Source organism: Coffea arabica, chromosome 4c, assembly GCF_036785885.1.
Source record: "Coffea arabica cultivar ET-39 chromosome 4c, Coffea Arabica ET-39 HiFi, whole genome shotgun sequence".
Classification (NCBI taxonomy): domain Eukaryota; kingdom Viridiplantae; phylum Streptophyta; class Magnoliopsida; order Gentianales; family Rubiaceae; genus Coffea; species Coffea arabica.
This window is the reverse complement of record NC_092316.1, coordinates 3,555,877-3,576,050: the sequence shown is the minus strand read 5'-3', so window position 1 is coordinate 3,576,050 and position 20,174 is coordinate 3,555,877. Positions and strand designations below refer to the sequence as shown.

Sequence of the window (20,174 nt, the reverse complement as noted above, 5' to 3'; positions counted from 1 at the left end):
ATATGTAGGAAAAAAAAAACTAGCATACGAGCCTTACATCTTCTTAACCTTCTGATTTGAGTCGCATTACTTTTTTGTAAGCATTTGTACCAAGTTGAATTATGATATCCATTTTCGTTTCGAACATACTAACTAGGAGTAAGTTGGGCCAGAAACACCAAGGCCACTGAGTCCTCATGTACGTTCATCGGTTTAGCAAGTCAAACTGCTTTATAATTGGAATCAATGCAACATCGAGACAGAAGAGAAATGATTAGATGCCGTTGCCAATCGGACGGTGATGCCGGCATGCATCTTAAAATGGGAAAGGAATTAAATTTTGAGAATGATGGTCTGTAAATGTGAAAATAATTGACGGAACAATCATTATTTCAGATATTTGTGGTATCCAAACACTCCCAATTTAACATGCTAAAGAAATTGTACGCTAGGGGTTGAGGATGGTGCGGTACAATCAGTTCGATCTGAAGGATACTTGTACCTGGCAGTCAGTCTGCAGCGCTACCATGTTTACTAGGTAGTTTAAGCGGCGAGAAAAAATGTGGTTTGGTTCTGAGCGCTCTTGAGAAAGCAAAGAATAATATGGTTCAACACACCCAACTTCAGTGTTGGCTTCTTACAAGCAAAGCAAACGAAACCAGCTGTCCTTGTGTTTAAGTTGTGAACAACATCCAAACAAGAGGGCAAACATTAACATGACACTTTGGCCCCTAGGCATAAACTTCGCATCCGGCCTTTAATCTGCTATAACTTAAAACCACATTACAACTTCTAGGAACACCCTATATGGCAAACAAATAAGCTTAGCGGCTCTATGTTGACAACTTCCACATCCTCATTAAAAGACATCTGGATGGAAACGTCCAGGGATGGAGTTGCCTTGCTGAGCCTGCCGCAGATGCATTGTCAAGGCATAATTATTCACCTGCAAAGGCAACAAGAAGTTGAGATGGTTAAGATAAAGGAAGCCAACACGACAAAAAAGAAAAAAAATTAAAGGAAAACTTGTCTCAAAGACAACTTTCCATGCCAGCAGACAGATTTGAATGACAGAATCTCTAATTTCTAGAAGGCAACACATACTTTATTCAACTAAATCATAATTAAAAACAAGAGGAAGCTCAAGAGGATCGATATTTACCTCAAGAGTTCTCAACTGCTGTTGATACTGAGCCACCAACTGCTTCAACTGCTGCACTTCTTGGTTCCTATCATCATACTCCTTCTGACGCTCATGCTGGATAGCAACAGCTCGCTTGAGTATGGAATTTTCTCTAAGAAACACTTCAATTTGCTCCTTCAGCATCGTGTTCTCCTGCAAAAAGATGAGGACATTAATTGCAGAACCGCACAGGCTGACTTGTGCATGAGCAAGCTAGTCAAGTGCAATAAGCAATTCTTTCCAACCTTGGTAAAACTTTCAGCTGCTTCAGCACCAACACGTGCACTAATTGATCTCTCTAAACTCTCCAAGACTCTTGAGGCACGAGATCTAGCATCATCTATGCTTGTAGCACTCATCATTTCCCTAACAAACAATTCCACCCATTCTGCTCCATCAACAGGAATGTTGCTTTGGGTAGAAGCATCTTCTGGAGCCACAGACACCCCTTCATCAGAGGAGCTAATACCTGCCAATTTGGTGTGTAATCATAAATTTCGTCTTTCAAATTCAACGACTCCAAGTACCAAAGTATGAGATGGAAACAGCCTAGTCCTAAGCAAAAGGAACCCTCAAAATAATAAGACATTTATCACTATACAGATCTTAATTAATGCATCACTAATATATCAGACAGACTACTAATGAACCGTAAAAACTGAAGCATTATGCAATTGACTTCCAACCACGCATGCTACATTTATCCATAAAATACCATTCTTCCCACGTGCATGTGCTTCCACCACAGAATGCAGCTCTCCCTCCACATATCCAAGACGAAGCTTATTCAAGCTTTTAATGGCAGAATCCAAGTTATGACCAAATTCTTCCAATGCTTTCTCAAGAAGCTGAAATTAAATTTAAAATCCATCAGGGATTGACCTAAGGGCATCATAAAAATCCGAGCTTTGGTATCCAGTAGTCTAAAATGACAACTTTGAGCAAACAGGTAGAGCAAAAGATCAAAAAAGAAAAGGAAGCCAGAAATTTAACCAAGCAATTGCACCAAAAAAGAAGTAAATCACAGGGCATATGACTCGAGTGTTCAGACAAGTTTTTTTCCCTCCATCACGGAGAGCACCTTAGTAATAAGCACGTTTAAGACAGCTCAGATCATGCAATTTGACACTCAAAGTACTAGTATTTTCTTCAGCAGATAATAATTTGGACCAGGTCATTCACTACTCAATGGGATAAGATATCTCAAAAGGCCAGGCCTGGAACAAGCACATCATAACTACATTGTACTCCCATGGCCCATTAGTGAACCTGGAAACTTGAAATCCAATGGAGGAAAAACAGTCATAAAACTTGTAAAATTGAAGAAATGCGTCCATCCAGCACAAACATCAAAGAATTCATTCCATTTATAAACAAAAAGATCATGACTTGCAATCGATACACGACCGGTGAATCATACTTCAGCCAATCTTCATTCAGCAAAATCACGACTTTTCTACAGCTCAAACAACCAAACAAATTTGAAATTTTAAGAGATTAAATATGCATAACAAAGCTTTTTCGTCAAAATCTTTCTAATTTTACAAGATTCGAAGAAGCAATCGTAAACGATTCAAACCCATCCGCTAAACCCTAACCCCTGCAAAGTTCATCAAAATCACCCCGCCCTTCCCACACATAGACCGATAGATGTACCTCCTTTTCCATATCAGGAAAGGCAGCCATGAGGCGATCAATAAGCGGCGGCTGCTGTGGCGGTGAGTGCAAAAATCGAACAGGGGAGGCAGAGGAGATGCACCGATGCTTCTTGGCTGCCGGCGGTGAGGAAGCGGTCGGCGACGGCGATTGCAAGTCGTCAAAAAACGATCTCTTTCCACAAACTATTGCAGACATTGTTCAACCCGTCTGCTTCTTTATCTCTAAAATAAATAATCCAGACCAAATCCTAATCCTATGCAAGAAATTCAATAGAATTTCACCTTAAAATTGTCAATCTGTTTTTGGTCCTTTCGCCGGTGAAAATCAAATTTTGGAACTTGGGTTAAATTAGGGTTTTGTCAAATCTCCTTTGACGTGCGAGCCAGATAAAAAGAGATTCAAAGCTTTTTCTTGTAGTGGAGGCTTTGTACGTTCCCTCGGTCACACTGCCTCCTACTTTTGTGACTTGGGGAAATTGCCACTTTATATTTGAGGCGGTTGAGGATAGAATGTAAACGAATTGGCGTTGATTCACGTGCTATGGGCGAGCGTAGTTTAAAAGTTTCCTTATTCTGTGTAAACGTAAGGTGCATTTAATAAAACTAAAGTCTAAAATCTAAAATATAAAATTTAAATTTATTAAATTATTGAATTGTTAAATATTAAATTTAATGTATTTGAGTACATATCATATTTAATAATAACTAAATAACTTATCACTTAATTTTGAAAGTATGTTTTACCTAAAAAATTTAGTACCACATAATTAATTCAGATATTCAATTTTTACTTATCAAATGGTATGAATATATTAAGATTTAAATCCATTAAATTTAAGTGTTGAAATGAGTTATCAAACAAGACCGTAATCTTGCTGGTTGTTGCTCCCCATAGATTCAATTTCTTTTTTTAATTTTTTTTCCATTGCCAATTTGATCTTTTTTGCTTGTTTATTTATTTTTTTATTTCTCTCTCTTTTGTTAACACATTCTCTTGCTATTTTGTATGAAGTATATTGCACATATTTTACTAAAAAAGTAATTATACATAATTTATCATTATTTATTTTTTAAAAATCAATAAATAAAATTAAACTTATTCTATATAATGTTTTGTTTATTAAAAATATAATTAAATCATCTTCAAAATCAAATTCGAACTCGAGTTCAAACTCAAATTCGCCCGTATAATTTAATGAGCCGAATTTGAGTTCAGACTCAAATGTTTATACAAATAAACGAATCGAATTCGAATAATATTTATAATTCGTTAATATTCAAGGCAAACTCGAACCCTATTCGAATAATATACAAACAGAGACTAAACATCAAGTATTCGACTTGATTCTACTCGTTAAAAGCTCTACTTTCTTCCTAGGTGCCAAAATTGAATTAACAAACATTACATTTGTTGTTAACCTTATTTTGACGGCAGTAGCTAGTGTGAAGTCTCTCCACACAATTAAAACAACCTAATATGAGTTTGCTGAGTTTGTAATTGATGGTCTCATAATTTTGTAGTGACTGTCCTAGATAAATAGGGTGCTTAAAAAAAACTAGTTTTCATTAAATCATGTAAAAGTGTGCATGATGGAGAGGGATATGATACCTTACCTCTTAATATAAATAAAATACAAGACATGCTTACATTTTAATAGGATAATCTCAACATGCACCATAAAGATGAAAATATGAAAATATTGCGGAATTTGACTTTAAATCTTATCTTGTTTGTATCATTTTATCAGTATTTGAAAAAGAAAAAAAAAAGATTGATCTCAATGATTGTAGTTTTGGGGGAAATGATGGTTTGGATGATATAGAAAGAGGGAGTCTAAATGAGAAGTTTAAACTTGAGACCTGACCCAGCCATCTCCCTTCTCTCCCTCTCTCGGCCAAATAGCATAGGGGGGAATGAGAGAAGGGTGAGAGGTAGGGGGAGGGAGAGAAGAAAAAGCCAAAAAAAAAAAAAAAAATTTCTGTTGCTGACAGGGTGAGGGAGAGGGGGAGAGAGAAAAATGCAAAAAAAAAAATTTTTGTTGTTGTTGTTGCAACTTTCAGCGGGTAGGGAGAAGGAGCAGGAGAAGAATAAGAGAGAAAAGAAAAGGAAAGAGAAAAAAGTTTTTCATCTTTAAAATTTTTCTTACAATTTCTATAATAAATTACAATAAAATTTTAAATAAATATTTAAAAAACTCATTTGCAATGGGAGCCTGGTCCCACTACTAACAAATGATCCTATTGAGGAAGGTTGACTTGGTGGAAACCACTGAGCTTAGCCACCACCTCTCCTGGTAGGGTGGGAGGTCAGGGGTTCAACCCTTGCCTCCCACCAAATTGTCTGTCCCTCGTGGGCAGTTCGGTTGGTCTCAACAAGTCTCCTTAGGAGCTGGTGTCCAGTGCCCGTAAGATTTCGAGTCCCGTGGTTATCGTGTTCGAGAGATGGGGCCTCTCCTCCTAGGCCGGAGTGGGATTAGTCGGGCCCTGTAAGGATTGACCCGAACACCCACTCCGTCAGCAAAAAAAAAGGATCAGAAATGGTCTGGTTTGATCGGATGATGGTTACATTGAGCCCATCCATTTCAAAAGATGGGCTCCGGGTGAATCATAAAACCCAGGCCCAAACAATTGACCAAGACTAGAATGCAGACTCAATTGGGGGAATTCATACACTATCTTTTTCAGCCAAAACTTGTTTAGACCCCGTCTACAGCCCACCCATAAACCGAATAATCTAAAACTGACCACGTCAACCCATTTAATATTCATAACCTAGAATTCACTCCTGCTATTAAGGTATTCTTTCTTTCCCAATTCGGCTAGCCCTCATTACCCACGAAGGCCACAAAGGCTGCACTTGCTAAACCTCTACCTACCAGATGAAATCAACCACCAGCCCACCAGCAAGTCCTTAAGGCTTCGTGGCGTGGGAAGTCAAGGGTTCAATCGTTGTCAACCCTTGACCTCACATCAATTGTTATAATGTGTGATTTTTCTAAAAAATTCAGATAGATGTATAGTAGATTCATTTGGTCCAATGGTAGTTCGGTCTTCATCGGCTCCTATAGATCCAATTGGATCTTTCCATTAGATTAGGATAAAATAAAATTATACAGATAAAATGATGATTGACACAAAAAAAAAAAAAAGAAATCTACTAGATGAAATCCTTGGAGCAATAGACCCTATCTCATCTCTCTCAAGTTTCATATTTTAGTGCTATTGATATCTTTCCGCGTGCCCTTATTAAAGCAAAAGAGAAAAGATCAAGATTGGAACGATTTTTTGAGAGGAGGGAGGGGTTGGAGATTTCAGATTTTTTTTTTTTTCTTTTTTGAGAGTTTGAAGATAAAGAGTGAGATGAAATTGGGGAAGAAAGTACAAAAAAACCCAAAACTGAATAATTGTTTTGCGACCCAAATTCTGATTTGTTCAAAAAGCCAAGGAATTGACGGACACAAATGAAATGATGTCCCATCGCTTTCATTTTATGAATTTCTCATGTTTATATTCATTTTAAATTTTTATAGATAAAGTCAAAAATGTCACACTAGAATGTGAGACGCAACCACGTCAATGGTCTGTTTGTCCCCGACACGGGAATGGCTGGGATGATCGGTTGTAAAGCACAATGAGAAAATTACGATTTCGAATCATATCTCATTCATTGCCACTTAAGGGCAATGCAGGCACAATAAACAGATCGCTCGTTGTATGAAGTTACTATAGATTTTGACGCCCAATCAACTCTAATTTTTATTCGACAAAGAGTAGCCCTATGTATAGTATGATTTAATCACAATAAAACCCTATAGTCCCATCTTGGTATCACCATTGAATTCTGGTCGTTAATATGTGATATCAATTGTTACAAAAGTATACAAACACAGAGTGATGTAGTTGAATTTCGTAACTATTTAATGCCAAAACGGATACACGTTACTCGAAGTTATATGATAGGAGTAGCTTATTCCTTGGGTCACTTGGACAAAAGCAAGAACATCCAAGTTTGCTAAGACCAAAGAGGCGGCGAAGGACGAGGTTGAGGTTAAAGTTGAAGAATGGGAGGTGCAGGTGTAAACAAGGGGTTTTTTTTTTTTTTTATTTATTTATTGTCACCGTCTACGCCTACTTTTAATTCTACTCTAATATATAGTAGCCGGTGACCTGACAGAACCAAGGGAGTCAAAAAAGAGAAACAAAATCTCTACAGTTGGGGGCAAAATGACTCCTAGCCATGATAATTAGTTGGGCTTGGGTCCGGACCTGAGTTGTAGAGATTCAAATTTAACCAATTCCATCGTTGATCTTAGAGTTTGAGCTTGCGCTTGGTCGGAACTAGAAAAGGTGATTGAAAAATGTATTTGTGAAAAATGTGAAAATTTTTCTGCCGAAAATTGCAATCCATACAAGGACCCGGGAGATTAGGATTGTGGAGATTGAGCTGCGCATTACCCGGAAATATGGTACCTAATCCCACTTAAAGCCCAAACAAATGACTGCATTCTACCTTTGCTCACAAATAAGAAACCCTAATCTCCAATTGAAAGCAAATCTCTCCAACTCCATGTCAACCATCTCTCAGAAGATATAGTCATCATTTTAGAATTGTTAATTTCAATTCTTTGAACAAGGTGAGATCAGAACCGCTCTTTATAAGAATAGTTACGATTATAATTTTGAAATTTCTAATTACGATTTCGGTTCTTTCTAGTCTTAGATAAACTTATTAGAATGGAAAGGAGAGCAAACGAAAGGGAGGGGATAGGGGCCCTAACGAAATGTAATTTTGAGTGGTGTAAGATGCGGACTGGGGAGGCGTACACTAAGTCCTTTACTAAAAATATCCCTACTGGCTGGCATGGCCGGCAGTGTTTAGGGTTAAAATGGGTCGCAAATGGTCGGATGACAACTTTTTTATTCTCTGGTTAGAGATGCGATGGTAGCTAATATCACAAGCCGCATGGATTAATTCGCAAATTGGTTGGGGAGAACTGTTTATGAAATTCAGTTCCCAAACATTGATGAAGAAGTAACCACAAGTCTGTGGTGTGAATTGCAATCGATGACAGAATCCTTTATATTAGCCGCCCATAAACGAACTTAAATGTTGCAAGATATTAATTCCAGCAGAGAATTCCATTGGGGACAAACATTAGCACTTTGAAAGTACCAACCGCCAATCATTTATTTTATTGCCGAGGTTCTACGAGGATATACAATGGCTTCCCGTTGAGGCTGCAGCGGCCCTGCAAAAGATTCAACTATTAGTTTCACTCGGAAAAGGAACTCATTATGATAATTGGGCTCAATACAACAAATTGAAGCCAATGCAGCTCTCAAATCGGACACCCTTAGATTACATTTTATGACACGATCTAGAGGTAGGGAATACACGAGACGCGGTGCCATCAGATAGTGATATCTACTCAAACGTATCAGATTTCAGTACTTATAACAATCTCATAACTTAATAGATTCATACTTCAGTTTTTTATCAGATGCAGTGATCTTCCAAAGGATATTATATTAGAACAAAGTGTACCTAATTTATAGTTTTTCAGTTAAAACCATAAAGATTAGCAAGCAGTCTAATTGAATTAGAGAAAATTCACACAATTACCTTAAACTCCGGCACCCCGATAACACAGCAACATTCAACCACCTCAGCCCCAACTCGATCTAGTGAAAAAAATATATGGTCACACTGAAACGCAAAGGACCATCAACAAAGGTGTGGCCAGGATCTTACCTAAAAGCCTTATGGCTGCAGACAGGGTGCCACCGGTTGCCACTAGATCATCGATTACCAAAACTCGTTCTCCAGGTTGTACTGCTCCAACATGCATCTCTAAACAATCACTACCATATTCGAGCTCGTAAGCTTCAGAGATAACACTCCCTGAAAATTCCAAATTGAAAGGTTTTTCAATAGCAGGGCGAAAAAAAAATAAATAAATAAAAATGGAGTGTTAACCCAAAAAAGTAAATTTTGTAGGCCAACTATTCCTTCCTCGGAACTCATTAAACAATTCACAGTCATTTACTATTAGTAATGCATGGCATGTTGCCAGCCATACATGCCAGTGTGTGAAAATTGGAACTTTTGCTCCCTGTAAGTTCACTTGAGAGTGATCAATTTATGTTAGAGAATGCTTATGGGAGGAAAGAAATTACGAAGGACGAAAGGCAGAAGACCGCCAAAAGATTTGGCTGAATCCTCACTAAAGCCCCCCTTCCACCTTTCTACATTCCCAGACTTCTCACAAGATGATGAATCATTAGAACACTCTGATGGTTACTCCTCCAAGAAAGTCAAGAACGCAGCGTCTAAACGTACCTGGCAACTTTCCTGGTTTGCGTAGGGGCAGAAATTTTGCACCAATTGCCAATGCAATTGAAGGACCAAACATGAATCCTCTGGCTTCAACTCCTGTGATATTATACAGTAACCAGATAAAATTTTGTAAGGGATAGTGGGCAATGCAAATAATAACAGAAGTTAAAAAAGCAGTCCACCTAATCCAAAAGCAAGCTCTTTTTTCCTCCAGCAATTATTGAGTCCAATACTTTTCCTTTATAAATTCACATGATAAGTTAAAATATGCTCCTTACATTGTAATAACAGTGACTTACCAGTTCATTAAACTGAAAATCCCACCGTCTTTTTAGTGCGAATAGTCTCAGAACTTATCACTAAACGTGGTAAACTACAAATGTCTCAAACAGGAATAATATCAAGAAAGACAGTACCAGCAACGACAGATATGTCCATTTCTCTGTAACGCTCGACAAAGATATCAATGGTGTCCTTGAAGGCCTTGTGATCCAATAACAGCGTGGTTATGTCCTGAAACATTATACCTGCAATCTCAGACACGAGTCAAATAGATTAAGCATAATTCCACGCTTAACATGGGAAACATCCCTGAACAATAAGCGTTTCTATGAATCAAGAACATATAGCAAAAGAATCAGGTATAAGTCAGTAAGTAACGATGCTCGTTCTAGTCTTAGAAGTTAGAATATAGTACTAATAGTGAAAGAACATAAGAAGGACCTGGCTTAGGAAAATGAGGAATTACTCTAATGGCATCGGATATGCCCTGCAACCTTGGGTCACCCCTCAAACCATTCTCTTCTGCAAACATTTTATTGAATCCCTTTTTTTTTTTTTTTTTTCTTTCTCTTTGTCAACTAATCAATCTGTCTCTTAAAAAGTGAGCGAGTGAAAAGGGAAGAGGAAGGAGTGTTGCAAGGAAATGGAAGGAGCTGAAGTAGTAATTGCAGCAGTAATGTCTTTGTTGGCCAAACTAGCACTGACAATCCCAACTGCTGAGAAGGGTCATTATTTATACGCTCAATTTTTTAAGTAATTTACTTTTCTCTTTTATCCGGCAGTGCCTAATCACATGCTTCGATGATAACCTTGACCAGGGAGTACTAAACTGTACAAGCCTACCAGGTTTCGTGCTTATCAGCTGCGCTAGATAGATAACGCCTTTAGAATACTTATATCTAATCCGCAAAAACACATTTTAGATTAAGACCCCGAGTCATTACCAGTCAGCAATGTCGATATTAACCAACACTAATCAGAATTTCGCTTAGCCCTAAGCAGCTTTGCTTTAATTTTTTACCTGTCTATATATCCTATCGGCTTCGGTTTTGTAATCCTCAGCCCCAAGTCCAAAGTAGGTACTCGGTCCATTGGTCACTTACACGTAGTGTGACCAGGCAGATATATACATATACATGTATATATATTTCCTCTTCAAAGTTGGTTTTTGGATTTAATGGGGTTCAAGAGTGGTAACAAAATGAGAGCAGGCATAGTCGTACTTGAACATAATCGATTATCAACAAACAGTGATGAAGTTCTTAATGCTGACTTATGAAAGATACGAGAATCTACCTCAGTAGAGATTTAGGTGGAACTTTGTCATCTACAAAATATGCCATCATGGACATACAAATGGTTCAAGACCCACACCATTGTCCCCTCATTATTGGAGAACATGGCAAAGCAAGTGGACACACACACATATATACACCCACATTTGTCTTGGGCCTTCATTTGGTTTTGAATCTTCACAGTCTGGCTATAGAATATCATCAAATGTCACCATGAATATCATCAAACTTTCATTTTTCTTTTTTTGCCCAAAATCCAAATCCAAGTTTAGGTCGGGCATTATCTAGGAATTAATTAGGATTGGATACGATCTAGTCATGAAAGAAAACATTTTTTTTTTACTATAGAAAAATGTTAATGGGACTCTCCCCATTTGTCAATAAATTGTGCGTGTGATTGGATAGGCATTATTTACAATTTGTTTGTATTATAAATATATTTTTTAATACATTCTTCTATCTTCTAAATCGTTTTTTCATTTTTTTCACATATATTATATTACAAAAAAAGTGTTACAGCAATTATTTCAAGTAATCTATCGTCCAAACGCACCTGATCGCTTACAAGCACTTCTTATTGTTTTTAAGTTGTAATTAAAACGAAAAGAAAAAGGAACGTGAATAAAAAGCAAGTCAAGGGCATTGCGATTAACAAACAAACATGAGAATGTGATTAAACATTTTCCCCATCGAGTAGGACTAAGAAAATGAAAATGGGAAGGGCAAGGGCAGCAACGTGATGTCACAAGTTACGGCTCTAGGATTGACAGAGGATCCAGTCGCAGCAGGCGATGAGGATTTTGTTTGATGGTCCCGGCTCTCGTAATCGGACAGCGTGGCAACGTCTCATCATATAAAAATAAACATGATCCCTTTCCAAAGATTTGCCGATAGACCCACCCAGTGAATGGTCAAGATCTCGGGTCAGTTTTTAGATCGTTGCTCCTGATTGCGTGAAGGAAATTTCTTCAGCCAAGTAGAATGTCGAGGCCTGAGGGACTACCAAAGTATGTATGTACGTGCATCATACGCAATAAATGCTTGCCCACGAAACCCCAGGTGGGGTACGGCAGCCCGGGATCGAATTCCACCCCTGCTCGCAATTGCATAATGAAAGAGACTGCAAGAAAGTACGTAATTAGCCCGAAAAGCACACAAACTACAAAACACTACTCCGCATTATCATGCTACACAGTAAGAGTAGGGAGTATAACTTTCTATATAAAGTTTGAGATAATTTAAAAATGTTATCATCGTAAATAGAAAATTTACGCAGTTGTATAAATTTTTTTTTTTTTTTTTTTTTGCAAATTCAGAACGTATATATATCATCGCATTAATCAAAGTAGAGGGAAAGCAATTGCTGGAGGATATTAGCAAAAATGGAAAATGATGCTCACATATAAAGTACTAATACAAGCAGGCAGACGCAGCTATGGAGTGGAGTCGACTAACAAGCAACAACCATAAATTAAAGAAGCCCCATGTATCATTGTCCATGAGATCTGCTGTATCATATCGCAAATCTAAATTGGATTTGATTTGATCATCAAAGTATTGTTGATCTCACATTCCCATTTCCATAATTAGCAATAGTATAATGCTGATATCTCCCTTTGTGGTCACTGAATTTAGTGCTCTTCATTCTAGTTTACAGATTAATAATACTAGCTAGTGTGTTTAATTTGTTATGGTAGAAGTCTGAGTTTCATTAGAGAAAAACCGAACATGTTCGTTGGATTGTAATTTCTAAAGAAAAATTTTAGGTGAGCATATTTTTTATTTACTTTTTTTTATTTCACATACAGCAAATTGTTATAGTATATTTTTTCTAACAAAATTTTAGAAAATAGCGATGCAAACATGATCATTGTATCTCGACAAACCATGCTTAAGCTCATAGACAGCCAACATCGCCGTGAATTTCCAAGGCTTGATGAGGCAAAATTTACACTCACCTGGTGATCTTGTGTGTGTGTGTGTGTTTTTTTTTTCTTTCTTTCATAATTCCGGTTGTGGGTGTTTGTCAGAAATGAGAAAAAAAGTGGGACAACATGAATATCTCCATCCTTATCCTAGCTTACAAAGCGCAAGAGAATGAGTTGTTTCTATTGATCATTAGCTCACGGGCAATTCATGAGGCAAAGTTCAGCAAATTTGTAACGTCATTGCAACATAGATAGCACTCTGCCGTGTGATTTTCGTGTCAGGACAACAAAGTGGTATGTCTGCGAAAATGTTCAAAGGCGACTTTGTCGTAGTCTCTGCTGCCGAAGCATGCATGGCGTCCCAAATGAATAGAATACATGTGGGCTGCCAGTTTCCCTGTACTGCTATTAGTTTTGGCATGCTCGACTGGGAATTTTCCAAAGTAAACGTCAATTTTGCGGCATTCCAAGACGTCGTATTTTTCATGCACTGCAATCTCAAGTTATAATCATCGACTGGATAGGAGTAGGATAGGATAGAGTCAAAGAATCATTGTCCAATCAATTTTGCGTAAGCATCCTGTGCTTCAAAAATTACCTCGAGAAGAGTTAACACGGCGAATTTGAAAGGAAAAGTAAAAATATTGCTCCGCAGTACTGAACGTGGTAAATTTGCTCATGCTGCCGGCAACCCCAATCAATTAATCGAAGATAAACAAAACTTAATTAGTATTTCCAAGTTGGCATGCAATTATTTCAAGTTTTTCAACAAAGAGTGGCCTACCCGCAGATCAAATTTCAACAAAAAGTAGCCTATGAATCTGAACACGTACGAGCGAGTAGAGTAGAGTGGGAGGATAACTTTTTTGAGTCTTTCCTCAAAAAGGGTTTTGGTTGCCCGGTAACTTGCCTTATGATTGAAGGACCCACGAAGTAAACTCAAGAAATCACTACTGTTTATGTGCACGCCTGGCCCTAGTGTACTGTCAAGCATGATCACCTGATAATTAAATTGTGCATAGGCCCCTCCACTCTCAGTACATATTCTCCACCTCCAAGCTCTCTTCATCCACAATCCCATTTCTACCCACTAATCAGAAAAAAAAAAAAAAAAAGGGAAAAAGGTAATAGAAACAAAATCCTTTGGTACATTCTGGTCGAGGCCACCAAGGTTTGGGGATCCCAATTCATCACATCATCAGTTTTCTAAGTACTTTCAAATCTAGGAGCATGAGATTTTTGCTTTTTACTTGCAAGCCAATGCTTTTGATATCAAAATTTTGTAAAGCAGCTTTAGTTTTGATCTAAATCTTCGCTTTTCCCTTTTTGTTTTCTGACCCTATAATTAATGATTGGCTCTTGCCTTGCCATCCACAGCTCATGAACAAGCTGTAGGTGTGAACAACTTGACCAAATCATCTGATTATATCACTGATTTGTTGTTTAATAGATTCGATTTGATAAGGTTAAGAGCCACAATGTGTTGCTTATTATCCAAGTCATAATAGAAAGAAGGGTTTAACTAGCCAGGGAACACTTTAGGCAAGTACAAACAATCTTGGTGTTTACTTTATTGTGATACAGATAATTACCAACTTTAGTCCGGTAACACTGGAAAGAGATGGATTGGATGCTATGGAAATACAGGGAGAGAGTACCGGTGAGATGTCTCGAATTCAATATCTCCCACCTATACTAAAATATGTAACAGAATAACTTTAGCCCGAAAACCATCTTGGTTGAATATATTTCTTTGTATTCAATTCTTTTATTGGTATGTTCCACTCCACGTCCTTTGCAAGACATGATCTTGATCTACTGCAAGATATCAGTGAGGTAATTCTTCACAGTTTTCATAGCCACTTATCATTAATGCCTTATTTAATTCAACATTTAAATTTAATAGATTCAAATTTTAACATATTCAGACGTGTTTGATTTAAAAAGGATTTTAATTAATTTAGTGGGTCTTAATTATGCAGGCAAAATTTATTCCAAAACATAAGTGGTAAACATTTTATTTATTACGTGATGTAAAATGCACTCAAATGTTAGCATTTTAATAATTACAATTCAACAACTCAATGAAATGAGAGATTTCATATTTCAATTTTATTGAACGCAACTTAAGTCCACGATCATGATACTCACTTTCGTGTAAATGTCTGATTATGCCCCTTCCAGCCTGGAACTAGACAAAAAGTTCAGGATAAACAAAACCCTTTCCTTACTGTATGGTTGACTCGGACCAACGGCACCCCGTATCCATATGGCCCTCGTCACGCCCTCAAAATTTCAAAATCCTTCCTTTAAAATAATAAATATTTTCATCCATATCCTCGTAGGAATCAGATTTTCCCCCTCCCCCTTCCACAAATTCTATAAATCTACTAATTTTATCCCCTTGAACTTTAACCTGATCTTGATTCCTCCGGTAAGGAACTACGAGGAAAAGCTTTGCTTAGGCTCTGACTTTGGGGTTCTAAAATTCTCTTCCTTCGAATTAGGTTGGCTATACGACTACTAGTATCTATTTCCTTCACGCGTGGGGTTAGACACTCCTGCATGGTTGCTGATATATTTATGGACATAAATAAGCAAGCTAATTTAATGCCCTTATCTACTTTACGTACTAGCAAGATTTATGAGTCCCAAGTCCAAGAATAATAATGTGCGTTTCTTTTTGTCATGTTGAAAATGATGACAAGATGGATGTGATGGCAATTTTATCATGAATAATCGGAGTTGGAGGCGGGTTAAATCTAGAGATTTCTGTCTTAAAATGTTTTGCCATATGAAGTTAATTATTTAACACGCACATGCATCTGTACTTGATGGCCAAATGTACAATCGAACAGTCGAAGTTGGCCGCGGGTTAAATCTTAATTAAGAATTTTGTCATTAAGTGTTTCCTGATGGCCAGTACATTCCTACTTGATAATATTTATAATTAATGGATTCAATATTTAATGGATTTAATATTTAAAATTAAGTTGTCCGATTCAATATTTAAAATTAATATATTCAAATCTTAATATGTTCAGATATGCTTGATAACTAAAAATTAAACATCTTAACAAGAACCGTGTCATTGAGTGTTTTCTCACAGGTAGTACAGTCTTGTTTGATAATCCGATTCAATGTTTAAAATTAATATATTCAGATCTCAATATGTTCATATGTGTTTGATAATTAAAACTTGAACATCTGAATTAATTAAGTGGCACTGAATTTTGTAAACAAAATTTGCTCCAGAAAATACATGATAACCTATTCACTTATCACTTAATGTCACGTACAATCAAATGTATCAAATTCAGTGCTTAACAATTCAATAAGTTAATATATTCAGATTTCATTTTTCAGAATTCAATTTTATCAAACGCACTCTTAGTTAATTGTTCATCATGCACCTGATGCATGTGTATTTGACGTGATGACTCCCAACATTTCATCCGAACTAATTAGACAACCTAACTACAACAAGCACTACTTATGTGGCCTTGATTTTTCTACATGTGACAAATTGATTAGGGGGCAGTTGTAATGGTCCTATTAAGATTTATGGATAGTATAACAACCCCACGTGAAAAGCTTTTTTTCCTTTTTCTTTTCTTTCTGATTCACGTTCCATGCAAATTGGCAAGTTATTCATGTGGAGACCAAATGCTAGAAGGACCCACAGCACTTGCATTTCTGTTTCATTTTGCCGATGTTAGAAATCTGATTTGATAAGGAAACAGAAAATTTTTGAGTGGTGCTGCTGGCCACTTTTCTTGGTTCGGATTTAAGTACTATAATCGGACTTTATAAGCTACATAACTTAGTTCAAACTAATTCAAAAAACCTAAACTGACCAATTATTTAAAATTAACAGCCCAAGAGCTTTATTGCCTTGGGTTTAAGTGCTATGATCCTTTTCATCTCTAGTAAGACAAGATGCCAGCTTGGACCATATTTTATTCCTAATGTGCCTCTTATCTTCAAGAGCTTTATTGCCTTTCGTAAATAGAAAATTAGAAAAGGCTAATTAGCAGCAAAGTATATGCCCCCAGAGATGATTAGTTGATTGCCCACATACGACGCTGGAGTATTAACAACTAGCCGGTCGAGCCAACTGGGGTTGATCATATCTCAATTGCAAACAACGATTGCTAAACTATTACTCTCTCCATCCCACTTTAACAGTCTTGATTTTTTTTTTTGTCACACAGTTTTATAAAAATTTGTTAATTTTGCTAAAAGATAAATCTAGCCTGTTGTTTTACTAAAATACTCTTACATTAATATCAAGAGTATCAATATTAATCACCATACCGGAGAGGACTAAAGAGCATCGAATTTCAATACAGTTAAAAAAAAAAAGTTACTAACTTGATTGAACCTTGCAAATGAGATAATTATGATTCTTGAAAGAACTATGTGACAATTAGTACAATTAATAGCTTTGTATTTTATTTTTTAACTGAACAAGGATAGGATTTAACAAGTTGGGAGGGGATGAAGCAGAGTTGAACCTAGGGCTCAATCGAAGTCCCAGGGAAGAATTTTAGTGAGGCTTTCATCACCATTATCGTCATGGCATGGGCGACAAATGGGCATTAGAGATTGTAAATGGACATACAGAATAATTGGCTAACCCAATTTAAGTCGAATGTGATCGTTTCTTACTCCTACTTTTCGGGGAGGAGGGGATGGATTTATTATTATTATATTATTATTTACAAGTAATTTTTTGGGGTATCTAAGAATGAATGACAAAGATGGGCATTTCATTCCTCAGTTGCGGTGCAAGTGTACTTCGTGTGTCATCATCTCCACCATGCATTGGCAGAAAATGAGGACAAAGTACCATGATTGTAAAGTGGGTAAAAGTCTGACTTTAAAGTTGGTGAGGAAGAAGGAGACTTTCAAATTAAAACTACCAAAAGATTTGGAAAAATTACAAAACCACCTAGTTCACAATGCAGAAAATTTTTGTAATTACACACTACTATTCTCTAATATACAAGCACGTAATAGAACCAGTAAATGCCTTGTTCCATCATGAATGGATCAAAGTAGGTATTCACCGAGTTTTTTTTTTTTTTTTTTTTTTAAATGAGAGAGAAAAAGTTAGGTGTATGGGTCATTATGTGTAAGCAGTAATGAGGAAAAGCTCTCCAAAAACTGAAAGAGATCCAAAAATAAGGGATTAACAGCTAAAGATCCCCAGTCAGCTGCATTCGAATGCTAACCAGTTACATTGGAGCATAATTCCCAATCAGGTTGGTTCTTTAACCTGTCCACAAGTTTAGAACCAGTCTTGCCAGACATTGCTGAAATATACATTCCACAAGTTCAAACCCTCCCTGTCTATATCTAATCAATATTTTCAGAAGCCAAATGCAGACTTCAGAACAACAACAGCAGAGAGAATAAATCTGCATGAGATTTGAAGGCAAAACTTTCTTTGTTTCCTTCAACTAACGGCTGCAGCTATACAGAATCACACAGAGTACTTTGAAATTAATGTCAGGAACTCCTTTTGGATATTCTATCTTAATGGATAGTGCTGTATTTCCTTCCTTGAAAGGATTTACTTTTTGCCTCTGGCGATCTGGAGCAAGTAGCAAATTGGTGGATGGAATCCTGAATAGCAGAAAATGCAACTAAGAACTCTGCAGCATCAGTTTGGCTTAGCACTTTCTTTATCACCAACTCCAATGCCTTGAACCTGTTTTGCATAGGCACGAATGTCAAGTGTCACAGATCCAAAAGATTAAAGTTTTCACAAAAGATTGAATTTTTAACCACGGAATTAGGAGGAAAATGGACCTGAGCATTTTAGCTCTGCTGAGGACCTTGTAAATTTTCTCAAATTCGGTCTGGATAGACTCCAAGGGAGTAATTTTGCTACCGTATTTCATTGGCCCAAATGGGAGATGCAGCACACAGGTGGCTTGAATTTCAGCCATTTCTTCGTCAATCACATTCTCTTCAATCCGAATCTCATTTACCAACTGGGGCAGCACCTGTTTTACACCATTGGACTCTGATAGAAAAGGGGAAAGTGACCCCAGAAGTTCCAAAATGGAGGAGGGTCGCCAATCACCAAGCCAAGTAAATGCTGCTAATTCAAGGGGTGGAGCTCCTTTGGGCATGAGGAGTTGGGCAACATCTTTGAGCCTAGTTGGAACCGTAGCCTTGTTGTAGTCGGTCTGGAAACAGTTCAGCTGGTCTTCAATGAGCTTCTCAAGAGCCCATCTCGCTTTCAGCTGTTTCTCAAGCTTTGCTGCCCTTGCCTTCTGTTCATGGGTCCAAATTCCATGTTTTCCCCAAGAAATTTCTTTATCTGATTTACCAAATTAACTCAATGTCATGTGCCCTCTTAATTTCAATTTCAAGATTCTACGATGCCATTCACCAAATTGATGCACCAGCTCACATTATTATGCGGGAAAGATGGAAGTATGAAATTCAGCAATAAATCTGTGGCTTAAAAGTTAAAAACATGCACAATCATCTGATCTATCACTGCGCCCCTGTACTTGATTCAGTAACTCAAGAAGTCTCCGACCTTAATAAGTTTAATTACTCCACCCAATCGTAGTTTCTATTTAATTAAACACATGTAAGTGCATGAATAGCGTTCTTAGCGTGGTGGGCTCATTTCTTCAAGAAAATGCAAGAATCCTTATTTTTCAAGAAAATGCCAAACCCCTTTCAATACTAATAATCACGAAAAATAGAGTAGTGTTTTTTCTTGCACGTTTTCCAGGAGAAACAGAAGTCCAAATCTACGGAAACAGCAGTAAAAAGGAAAAAGTGGGATGAATCTTACATCGCTTGATGGGCTCTCTTAAATTGATGTTCAGGTGAGCAATTTTGCAGGCAATGGCGCCAAAGATATCTTCTTTGTTTTTATACAAATCTCTGCATGTCTTTCCCGCGCTTTTGGCTTTTTCTTCACGATCACTTTCTTGAAAGTATTTCCTGAGAAATAATAGTTTCTCTGGCTGGTGAGAAGAAAGAAAAAAGAGAATTGCAGGATGGAAGCCACCCATTGTGAATATGCATGTCTTCTTGAAGTAGAAAAAAGAAAAAGTAACTTACAGCAGGGGTTGAGACGAAGACCTCTTCATCTTTGCTGTAGCTCCAGTTCTTCTTCTTCTCTACCCCGCGGAATCTGAATTTTGATATCACAAGATGACCGAAGCGACAAGACTAGACGGAAACGATGTGAACGTTATTTTGCGCTTTAATGCCACTGCCCTAGAAGTTATTAAAAACTTCTTAGTGTATTACTGAATCTTTTTCTCTACTTTCTGTTTCTTGGGGGTTTGATACGGTTTAGGAGATGTGGTTGGGGATGTTATATGGCCGAGAAGGTTTGGCCACACGGGAACTTTAAAAAAGCCAAGGACGGTTTCCGTAGAATCAAGAATGCTAGGCAATCATCATCCTTCGCACCACCAGATTGCAACTGAACGAAAAACATACAAAACTAGATTTCAATAAACCGTGACATAT

At 37.3% G+C, this 20,174-nt stretch overlaps 3 protein-coding genes across 3 annotated transcripts; all 3 read right to left on the bottom strand.

Moving 5' to 3' along the window:
• Nucleotides 1-583: 583 nt before the first annotated feature.
• LOC113738360 (uncharacterized) lies at nt 584-3,349 on the bottom strand. The gene is made up of 5 exons (XM_072045501.1): nt 2,819-3,349; nt 1,878-2,010; nt 1,408-1,631; nt 1,142-1,315; nt 584-925 (listed from the first exon to the last, which is right to left on the bottom strand). Exons 1-5 carry the CDS (start codon nt 3,014-3,016, stop codon nt 839-841), a joined length of 816 nt encoding a protein of 271 aa, XP_071901602.1. The 5' UTR covers nt 3,017-3,349; the 3' UTR covers nt 584-838.
• A 4,523-nt stretch (nt 3,350-7,872) lies between these two features.
• On the bottom strand, nt 7,873-10,484 carry LOC113738409 (adenine phosphoribosyltransferase 5-like). Its single transcript, XM_027265596.2, has 6 exons — nt 9,881-10,484; nt 9,574-9,684; nt 9,161-9,253; nt 8,573-8,722; nt 8,444-8,502; nt 7,873-8,069 (listed from the first exon to the last, which is right to left on the bottom strand). Exons 1-6 carry the CDS (start codon nt 9,969-9,971, stop codon nt 8,013-8,015), a joined length of 561 nt encoding a protein of 186 aa, XP_027121397.1. The 5' UTR covers nt 9,972-10,484; the 3' UTR covers nt 7,873-8,012.
• A 7,345-nt stretch (nt 10,485-17,829) lies between these two features.
• LOC113739922 (uncharacterized) lies at nt 17,830-20,113 on the bottom strand. The gene is made up of 4 exons (XM_072045500.1): nt 19,758-20,113; nt 19,486-19,637; nt 18,480-18,996; nt 17,830-18,378 (listed from the first exon to the last, which is right to left on the bottom strand). Exons 1-4 carry the CDS (start codon nt 19,784-19,786, stop codon nt 18,204-18,206), a joined length of 873 nt encoding a protein of 290 aa, XP_071901601.1. The 5' UTR covers nt 19,787-20,113; the 3' UTR covers nt 17,830-18,203.
• Nucleotides 20,114-20,174: the final 61 nt, after the last annotated feature.